The sequence below is a fragment of the Phlebotomus papatasi genome, chromosome 2 (assembly GCF_024763615.1).
Source record: "Phlebotomus papatasi isolate M1 chromosome 2, Ppap_2.1, whole genome shotgun sequence".
In the NCBI taxonomy this organism is placed as follows: domain Eukaryota; kingdom Metazoa; phylum Arthropoda; class Insecta; order Diptera; family Psychodidae; genus Phlebotomus; species Phlebotomus papatasi.
The window spans coordinates 38,072,142-38,083,644 of NC_077223.1; the positions used below are offsets into that span (position 1 = coordinate 38,072,142).

Sequence of the window (11,503 nt, forward strand, 5' to 3'; positions counted from 1 at the left end):
TCAAACATAGGTAGGGGAAAGTACTCTCTCTTCGAACGTTCATGTTTTTGAAAAATGTAAATTTTCTTTTAATTTTCCTAAGAGACTTACACGTGATAATCATGTGTTACTCTTTTAGGAAAAGTCAATTAAATTCAGATTATTCGAAGCCATGAGCGTTCGAATGGATAGTACTTTCCCCTGCATCTCGAAAATACCTGGGCAGTCCGAGTTTATCAAAAAAGTTAATTCTATACCATTTTTTACAAATGACAATTAACTTTTTATCTAAACTTCAACCTCGATATATTTTGTGGTTTAATGTGTAAGAATATATAAATAAATTTAGGGTTTAATGCTAAATTTTTACACTTCTCGAAAAAACTCCATCTTCGGAAAATGCATTAAAATTGAAAACTATAAATTTCCCTAAGCATATTTCCTTAAATTGCAAGCATAAGTCACACTAGAATCCCTCGTCTTACTAACGCGGCTCAATATCCCAAAAGCAATCCTCACATAGGGGAGGATAAAAAGACGAAGACTAAGCAAAAAAAAAGTAAGCGATTTAAATGAATTCGCTATTTTCAATAAAATACAACGAGTATGTTGTGCTACATATAAATACGAGGATTTTCGATTAAGCTTATTTTCCTTCCCCAAAAGAATGAATGAAGTGGGGAATGAAAATGTTTCATTCTGAGGAAATTCTTTTTGAAGGGAGGAAATATACTCACTTGCGGGCTACACTTCCATCCTCGAAGAAAATGAATTAAATCCACACCAAAGTCGATACAACTGGGTAGGATTTTAATAAAGTCTCTTTGTGCAGTTGTTTTTTCTTAGTAGCTTAAAGGGGAGTTCTTTCTTATGATTTCTCTCTTTGCAACCCAAGAAAATACAATCATTGAAATTTTTCTAGAAGAATCTTCTTCTATTTACTTAATTTCCTTAACTACAGATTTATAAGGTTTAAAAATGTAACGGCTGATCATGCCTCTCACTATTTAAATTTAAGTTTCTCACCACTACATCCGCGCGCCTCTAGCGGACATTTCAAATTCACCACTTAAAAAAAACCCTAATAAGACAACCCTAAATTTCATCAGTCTTGCGCTAACATCCATTGAGCTCACGCGTGTGAAATAAATTTTCCTCTAAATACAAACTAAACCATCCTCTAAAACTCTAAAACTAAACAAAGTGAACAATAAGATCAAGTGATCAATCTACCGCAATACACTACTTCAATTAGCACGGAGACTGGAAGACCTCAGCAAACGGAATTTTGTTCCTTCTCAACCGGATATATTTCCAGGTAAATTTGCACCCTTCCATCTCCATAATTTGTTCCTTCTCAACCGGATATATTTCCAGGTAAATTTGCACCCTTCCATCTCCATAATTTGGTCCTTCACACCGCAGTCGTCTGGACGAGACGACAAACCAGCATCTTTCTGCAAATATCGACCGGGAGCGTCGATACTTCCATCCATCTGAGACACCTCATCTGTCCGGAAACGCACAACGCGTCATTCCAGGGGCGTTTCACTCATCTCAGTCACTAACTGACTGACAATCCTCGAGGCTCTTCCTAACGAAGGGGCATCTCGTCTCTCTGGGGCTTCAATATCGGTGCTAACCATTGTTTATTGACCGTCCGGAAGACTATAACCTCATTTTCTGCCACGAGGTCCCACGAGGCTTTCTCACACACACTCTGACACAACGAAACGATACATAACCTCATCTAGGGTAAGTCTCCCTCCAATTTATCGCATTTTCTTCGTGTCTTCGGGTATCAGCTCGTCCTCCAACTTTGCGAAATGTCACTGAAGACAAAGAGAGGCGTAATTAAGGGGTCGGTGACACGAATAATTCGTTTTGTGGAGTCTTTGGATGAGTCTCAATTGATTATCCCGTCAATCCAAGAAGAGCTTAAAGCTAAACTCGAGTATCTTACGGAAGTCAGGGATAAGCTTTCAAATTTGCATGAGCAAATAATTGCGGAAGATGGGGTGAATGTGGCTGAGGAAGAAAATAGCTTTGATGAACTTTATGCCACAATCGACAATCTCGATACTTCCATTAGGGTTATCATCAACAAAAAGAATACTGCATCTAACGCTGAGGTTGAGAAACCCCCCAAGTCATCTCATGGTTCCAATGAAAACCTATCCGACTCAAAATTTGACACTTTCGTGGACAAATTCTCAAAAGTGTTGGAGAAGTTGTCAGGCCGTGATGAAATTGATAATGTAAAGCTCGAGCCAATCAAAGTTCCCACCTTCTCCGGGTCATATGAAGATTGGCCAACATTCAAGGACATTTTCCTGTCCTCTATTGGGAATTCTCAGCTTCCAGATTCTCACAAAATGCAATATCTCATTTCATACCTGAAAGATGAGCCCCTAAGGACAGTACAACGTTTGAAAATCTGCGATGCAAATTATCGTGCTGCTTGGGAACTCCTCTCAGAAACATATGATGATCTTTCTGCTATAATCAATGACAGTATTCAGAGATTTCTTTCCCTACCAAATATCAAACCTTCTTCTCAAGCGTCTGTCCGTGAGTTCCGTACTACTTGCAACTCAATTCTGCACTCTCTCGATACAATGCAAGCAACGGGACGGGATATATGGCTTGTTTATTGGGCATCCCAACGCCTAGACCATGATTCCAAGATTCTATGGGCTAATACAATAAAGGGAAAGGTTCCAACATGGGAGCGCTTTGATAGTTTTCTTGAGGGACGTGCAAAGGCACTTGCGATCTACACGCCTCCAATCGAGAAAACCCCTACTATAAAATCTCAACCCCCTCCAAAGGCTATTCTTCGCTCAAAGCCGTCCACAACCAACTTGCTAACAACTGATTCTTCTAGTGTTTGTGATTGCTGCAAGGAGGGACAACACAGACTTTACAAATGTCCCAAATTCGAGGCACTCAGTCCATTCGACAGATTAGAGTTCGTCAAGTCTCATAATCTTTGCCGAAATTGTTTTGGGAAGCACATGACAAAGCATTGTCAGTCCTCAAAGTGCAAGAAGTGTTCAATAAAGCATTCAACGTTGCTACATGATGCATATCCCTCCTCGTCTACTTCATCACAATCTACTACTCCACAAACTCAAAAACCTGCTCTATCCGAACATACCCCTACAACCTCGACTTCAAAGGATACACCTGTCACTCAAACTGTCGCCGTATCCTCTACTGTTCTCTCTTCACATACTGTCAGCAAGGTCTTTCTGGCTACTGCAGTGGTGAAAATCCTGGATAGAGACAACAATGTTCATCTTTGCAGGGCCATCCTAGACTCGGGTGCCCAGATGAATTTGATGACTCAGGAACTCTGTCAAAAGCTAAAATTGAACAAATCCTCCTCCTCTGTCGTGATTTGTGGAGTTACTAATTCTCACAGCGTCGCAAAGCATCAGACAGACACTATTGTTCAGTCTCGACTCAATGACGTACATCTTGAATTCAATTCTCTGGTAGTTCCGAAAATCGCAGGAGATCTCCCTAATTGGGAAGTAGACACTAAATCCATCCCACTTCCTCAGAATGTTATTCTGGCAGACCCTACCTGGAATGTCACTCAACCAATTGATATCCTTATTGGTGCTGCTCAATACTTCGACATTGTGAAGGATGAGTCTATCAAATTGGGTCCTGGACTTCCCCAGCTGAAGAACACGGACTTTGGGTGGATTATTGTCGGAGCCCATACATCACCACAGCAGCCTACCTCCAATCTCACTTGCTGTCTCACTACTCTCTCAAGTATCGATAAAACCCTAAAGAAGTTTTGGGAAGTCGAAAATGTTCCTTCTAACCCTCCACCATCTCAGGAACACAAGGAAGTTGAGCAATTGTTTTCTGAAACTACGTTCAGGGACTCAACCGGCAGATATGTTCTTCACCTTCCTCTTCGATCCATTGTTGAAAACTTGGGGGACAACAAGGACAATGCAACTCGCCAATTTCTACGTTTGGAGAAACGCCTTGCCAAAAGTCCTGAACTCAAAGCTGACTATGCCAACTCCATTCAACAATATCTCAATGAAGGTTTTCTTGAGCCCATCTCCAATAATGAGAGTTCCCTGCCTGTCTACTACCTTCCACATCATCCAGTGGTAAAGGAATCTTCAACGACCACAAAGATCCGTGTTGTCTACAACGCTAGCTCTCGCTCATCCACTGGACTGAGTCTCAATGATGTGCTAAAAGTTGGGCCTACCGTTCAGCCTGAACTTGTCGCTACTCTCATGTTGTTCAGAAGATATCCCATTGCACTCAGCGCTGACATTCGTCAAATGTATCCGCAGTTCCTCCTCCATCCTCCTCACAGGGACTTGCAGAGGATACTTTGGAGAAATTCCACTTCTGAGCCGATTAAAGAGTACAGGCTTACTGGAGTCTGTTTTGGCGTTGCGTCCTCGCCTTTCTTGGCCACACGGGCACTCAATCAGCTAGCTGTGGATGAACAGGAGTCATATCCAAGAGCCTCTCATGCCATTCTCCACAACTTCTACGTAGATGATTGCCTGCTTTCTTGTCATACAATTGACGAAGCTCTCAACACTCAACAGCAGCTGATCAATCTTACTCAATCAGCTGGTCTCACTCTCACCAAGTGGTGTTCAAACCGCAAGGAGCTTCTTCAAATGACCGATGATTCTACGACCTCTCTCGATGTTCCTGAACATTCCGTCAGCACCCTTGGAATGAAGTGGAATGCGCAACGTGACGTATTTCACTATGATTTCTCAACAGACGAGTCACCAGCTACAACAAAGAGACAAGTCTTCTCCGTTATTGCTCGACTGTTTGATCCTGAGGGTTTTCTGGGTCCGCTTGTTGTCAGAGGCAAGATATTCATGCAGTCACTTTGGCAATTGGGACTTTCATGGGATGATCAGCTACCACTGGACCTCCTTTCCACATGGGAAACTTACCTAGAGGATCTCAAAAACATTTCGATCATCGAAATTCCTCGTTGGGCCTCCACTGTCAAATCTCCCACCTCGGAAGAATTGCATATGTTCTGCGACAGCAGTCAAGTCGCATATGGTGCAGTTCTGTACTATGTGACAGCAGATGAAAATCATCGGTCATCTCACCTCATCTACGCAAAATCCAGGGTAGCTCCACTTGCAAAGCTGTCCATTCCTCGACTGGAGCTTCTCAGTGCAGTTCTTGGTGCTCAAATAATGGATAAATTCCGCACTATACTAAACATCACCAGCTGCTTCTATTGGACAGATTCAATGGTCGTTTACCATCAAATACGATCGTCTCAGAACAAGTTTGATAGTTTCGTTGTTCACAAAATCGGAATGATTCATACACTATCTCAACGTGAGGATTGGCATCATGTCCCAGGGATTCTTAATCCAGCGGATATCATCTCACGGGGATCTACTGTGCAAAACCTACACTCTTCATCGCTTTGGTGGCATGGTCCATCCTTTCTACTCCAGCCAACCTCAGAATGGCCTCAACCAAATTCTATCGAAAATCAGTCATTTTTGCTGGCATCTCTACCGGAAGAAACACAATCTGCACTTCCACCACCAGACTTCATATCCAAACTTGTATCAGAGTCTTCTGACTACTCACAAGTTACACGGGTACTTGCCATTTCTTTCCGGTTCCTCTCTGTAGCCAGCAAATCTTCTCATTCATTTGGCCCAATCTCTGTGACTGAAATTCATCATGCTGAAGTGATGCTGCTGAAATGGGAGCAGAATGCTAAACTCTCAGAAGTTGCTAAGGCCATCGAGAACAACACTCTCAACTCAAACAGAAGCATGAAAACCTACAAGTACCTTTCTCCATTTATCGACAAGGATGGTCTCATCAGAGTTGGTGGTCGTCTCTCTCAATCGGACGAGTCCTATGACACCCGTCACCCCATTCTGCTGCCAAAGGGGGAGCTTGCCCGACTGATCACCACTCATGAACATCGAAAAAATCTCCATGCAGGCCCTCAACTACTTCTGTCGATCTTAAGACAGCGTTTCTGGCCATTGGGAGCACGTAACTTGACTCGTCAAGTTGTGCATAATTGTGTCCGATGCATTCGCTGCAAGCCACGCCTTCAACAACAGTTCATGGGTGATCTACCTCAAGAACGAGTAATTGCAACTTCTCCTTTTCACAACACGGGCGTTGATTTCTGTGGTCCAATGTGGGTTAGACCAGACCTCAAACGCGGAGGAACTCCACGAAAAGCTTATGTGGCTGTTTTTATTTGCCTCTCTACAAAAGCTGTTCATCTCGAGCTTGTCAGTAATCTGAGCTGTGAAGCTTTCATCGCAGCTCTTCGTAGATTCGCTGCAAGACGGTCAGCTCCTCTTCATGTCTTTAGTGACAACGCCACAAACTTCACTTCAGCTGACAAGGAACTGCAGTCACTCTTAGACTCTCAAGTTTGCCAGGATGAGCTCTCATCAACAGCCACTTCTATGGGAATCACATGGCATTTCCAACCACCACGCTCTCCTCATCACGGTGGTCTTTGGGAATCAGCCGTAAAGTCGCTGAAACACCATCTACTTCGAACCATTGGTGACAGATGCTTTACATACGAGGATCTCTACACGATTTTGACTCAAGTGGAGAGCATTCTCAACAGTAGGCCACTTACAGCACTCAGTGATGATCCATCAGAGCCTTCCTGCCTCACTCCTGGACACTTTCTGGTAGGCAAACCTCTAAACGCAGTCCCGAGCCCTAGCCTTCAAGAAATTCCACTCAATCGCCTCGATCACTGGCAGCTGTGTCAGCAGATAATTCAGAAGTTTTCACATCGTTGGAGACTTGAATACCTCACTGAGCTCCAAAGAAGGACAAAGTGGTTTTCACCTCAACCAAATTTGAAAATTGGAGATTTGGTGATTATTCACGAGGACAATGCACCATCTCATCAGTGGCCCCTTGGAATAATTCATCAGCTCCATCCCGGCAAGGACTCCAAGGTACGTGTCGTGACAGTCCGCACTCCTAAAGGGCTGTACAAAAGATCCATAGCAAAGATTTGCCGACTACCATCGCCTGAGGATGATCAACTCTCCACAACACAGAAGGACCCTTCGGGCCTTCAAGGGGGAGCATGTAACGGCTGATCATGCCTCTCACTATTTAAATTTAAGTTTCTCACCACTACATCCGCGCGCCTCTAGCGGACATTTCAAATTCACCACTTAAAAAAAACCCTAATAAGACAACCCTAAATTTCATCAGTCTTGCGCTAACATCCATTGAGCTCACGCGTGTGAAATAAATTTTCCTCTAAATACAAACTAAACCATCCTATAAAACTCTAAAACTAAACAAAGTGAACAATAAGATCAAGTGATCAATCTACCGCAATACACTACTTCAATTAGCACGGAGACTGGAAGACCTCAGCAAACGGAATTTTGTTCCTTCTCAACCGGATATATTTCCAGGTAAATTTGCACCCTTCCATCTCCAACATGGGACTAAAAACCCCATTATTGTGTTAAAATAAATAATAATAAGAATCTCATCTAGTGGAAGGCTTTAATTATTAGTCTGAAGTCAGACATTTTCTGAGAAAATTAAGTCAGATTCATTAAAGGTATACGGGAATATAGTTTTCGAAGCCAGGGTATATGAGAAGCCTAATGGCATCTACACTGTAGAAGAAATTTTAATAAAAAACTGCCTTTAAAAAAACTGACGTTTCTGGCCACAATGAAAGGGTAAATTTTCTTCGAAAAAACATTTTTTTAAGTTTGCTCCTAGTGTGTGTAGAGGCCTTAAAAGATTTCCCCTAAATGCAATGTTGAATTGTTATCTGAAAAAAAATTCTGGAAATTTTAGAATTGTTTGTTCTTAATATTCATTACATTTTAATTGAGGCATCAATTGCAAATATTTTCATCAATATCAAAAGTAACCTCTATGGAAAAGCGCGATGTAAAGAATAAATTGTTTGGACACAGGGGATATTATCTCCTAATGTGTGGGATCGTAAAATTCAAGGACTCCCCTCTAGGCAAACCACTGGAGGGTGATTTTGTGTTTTCTAAATAATTTTTTAATTTGTATTCAGATTGAGTCACAGGGGAGAAATTGTGGTTGCAAGTATTCAACTCGTGTGAATTTCCCTTCCGTTTTCTTCTCATTTTCCAAGCTTCAGTTGGCAAAAAAAATCCACAAAAGTATAACTGAGATTTGGAAAGCGTGACGATGCATAATTATGCTCAAATTTAATGAGAATTTTTTCCTTCATAGCTTGACGACCCAAAAATTGACAGACATCGTCTTGTGTCACAATAACTGATGGAATTTCCACAAATTTTATCGAGATAGAATCTCTTGTTAGAAAAACATAAAAATTAAAATAATAAAAGCTATTAGATAAAGTACATTTTATCAATAAATAAATACTGAAAAAAATTACCGCAAGAATAAAATAAACCTTTAAATTTTGTTTGAAACACAAATTTTCTAAATTAACCTTAGATTTTCGATAATATTTTTGAAATGACCAATAAATGTCTCTATAAATACATATGGGGAACCTGAAATGCTTGCTGGTTTCTAAAATTGCTTTATGTGTGTATTAATTCGTCAGTGAAGTTTAAGTTTATGAATAAATAAATCGACATGATCGAAGAAAATAATCTGGATGAAGAGAACTAAATAAATTGGCTCGATGTACTTAATTACTCTTAATAGATTTTATTCTAAATAATGCCAGTTATAAGTCATAATCAGCTTATCACAAGCGAAATCCCTAATATGTGCCACATTAACTTGGAGCTTAATTCGTGGATATAGAAGACATATTTTATTGCTCGTAAGTAAACACAATTTTTCCATTGAAATTTGCATTTGATAGAAAGATATTAATTATACCGGATTTTAATTTGAAGGAGCATGAGATGAAATTTGATTCGATGGAATTTCACTAAATTGAAAAGTTTTGCCAACGCCATAAGGTTTTAAAAACTTGCTATTGTTTATTTATAAATGAACATTATGAGGAATGCTAGGGAGAAGTGGGGTACATTTGAAAGTGGGGCACCTTTGAAATTGGGATTTTTCACCTATTTTTAAATAAAATTGAGCCTTATTGTGATATAATTTAGCTGCACAAACAGATTGAGAATCTAAAATATATCCCGATTAGTGAAAATCCCAATTTCAAAGGTGCCCCACTTCCCCCTATTTATTTTTTAAACATTTCGCATAAACGCCTCGTCTTATTGTCGGAAAACAATTTTCGTCAAAAGTTATCCTTTCAACAAAGTCTAACCAATATCTTCTTACAGGTAAAATATAGGATTTTCCCTTGGATTTTCCTAAACTTCCTATTCACAGCTGGAGTTAGATTTTCTAATAGAATCTTGAATAAAAATTAAATGGAACTCTATTTACACGAAAACACGTTGATATTCGAAGAATTCAAACTCATTTTTGAATTTTCAAACAAAATTTTCGTACAAGGTGGGGAAAATTTATGAAATATCGTACTAAAATGTAAACTGACATTGTAAAGAATCCCAGCTAAAAAATATTACTCACACAGAAAATAAAAATTCCGTAAAATTGTTCGTAAATATTTCTGAATCCTTACTGGAGGCTTATGAAATGCTCGTAAAACATATAACCTACTAAAAAGTTTGTAAAAATTTGTAAATTCTTCACAAACATTGTTCGCAATATGATAACTTGACGAGCATTTATTGTTCTTTTACAAACATTTGTTTGTAAATGTTCGTAAACACATAAAAAATGTTCGTAAAGTTTAGTTATTTGTTCGTAAATTGTTGCAAGACAAACAAAAACGTACTAACAAATGTTTGTAAAAGAACCAAAATTGCTCGTCAAATTATCGTGTTATGGACAAACGTTTGTTAAAAGGGGTGGCAAAGCGTCCCAGGCTTTGCAAAATGCTCGAACTCGTGACTTAGATGCTATACCTCAAACCTCAAAAGTACTTTCGCACATTAACCGGTAATTAACCGGTAAATAACCGGTTCATTACCGGTTCACAACCGATTTGAACCGACTTATAAATCACTCAAAATATTTCCCAAAATACATCTCAGGAATAATTTAATTGAATTTCGTATAAAAATTATTTTTTGGTTATAAACCGGTCATTAGTAGTAAAAGTGCAAACTTTTACGATTTTTTTTAGTGGGTTTAACGCTTTACGAGCATTTAGTAAGTCCTCAGTGGGAATTCGCAAACATTTACAAACAAATTTAGGAAATATTTTGTTCTCTGCAGTGATAATAAGAGGAATTATATGGAAATGTTCCTTGTTGATTTGATTTTCCCTACCTACGGCAAAATAGATACATTTTGGGACTCGAAAGACTTCGATATTTCGGAACCGATTTTCGAATTTTTAAGACCCTACTGTTATGAAGCAAAGAAAAAGCAATTTTTTCCGATAATTGTTGCTAATGTGTAGAGGTCTCAAGAAAGCAATTCTAATATAAAATAAATATTCGGATTAAATATCTAACATAATAAGCTGAACACAATTAATTATATTAATTAAACTTTATAATTTTGTTTTACTAGTTCATAAAGTATTATCTCAAAATTTGAAATATAATCCTAGATTAATAAATTGAGTTTTTACGCTTAATTCTGTTCTACTATATTCGCAATCTAGAGCTATAAAGCATAATACAGAATTCCTCAATATAATTATTTACTAACTAGAATGGATTGTTTCCAATTGGATTGTTTTGAAATTTTAATTGGGGCATATGATGACATTTTGCATCTTGCAATGCAAATTTCTCGAAAATTAAAATTCGCCATGGATCATCATCTAGCTTTTAGTTGAGCATGGAATGTATTTTAGTGTATACGTTACTTTATCGATGATATGACCTAAATAAATTTGCTCGGGGCACCTATTTGTTTTATAATTGAATCCTTGTGTTTATCATATGGGAATATTTTATTAATTGCTCTACTCCTCTCATACTTCTTCCACATGTTTCAGCTTTATAGATGAAACTTTAAAATATTAAAGGCATACCCTACTGGCATCCTGACGATGATACTAAAGTTATTTTATGTTCCCTTTGCATAAAAATGCAAATTCACCAACCCGGAAACGGCTGTGACTCTCCGTTTTTCAACAATTCTATCTCTGTTGAGTACTCAAGTAATGCGTATCCCCTATACTAAACCAACCGACGCGACGTCGATTCTGTAGAACGAGGAACAAAATACCGACACTTTTGCCCCAACAATTTCTTGTGGAATTCACAATGGCAAATTTCTGAGGCTCTATCGAGGGGGATTCTGCCGCATTTCAAATTAAAATGTTTTCCCGATGAAGTTTCCAATATTGCGTACTGAAACCCAGACAAATTTAACTTACTAGGGTAGAAGTACCTCTTATCGGCTAACGATCCATATGACAATTTTTACTAAAATAATCTATTCATCATCTTCCAACTTCCAGCTCCAAATTCTCTAAATCGAAATTGCATGCAATGTAAATCAA

The 11,503-nt window shown here is 38.9% G+C and overlaps 1 protein-coding gene across 1 annotated transcript; it reads left to right on the top strand.

Moving 5' to 3' along the window:
* The first annotated feature begins 1,805 nt into the window (after positions 1-1,805).
* Positions 1,806-7,115, top strand: LOC129800938 (uncharacterized). The gene has a single exon (XM_055845681.1). It carries the CDS (start codon positions 1,806-1,808, stop codon positions 7,113-7,115), a length of 5,310 nt encoding a protein of 1,769 aa, XP_055701656.1.
* Positions 7,116-11,503: the final 4,388 nt, after the last annotated feature.

Bases quoted from the DNA above. Each gene is read 5' to 3' on its own strand.
- LOC129800938 (XM_055845681.1), top strand. From the start codon at position 1,806: ATGTCACTGAAGACAAAGAGAGGCGTAATTAAGGGGTCGGTGACACGA.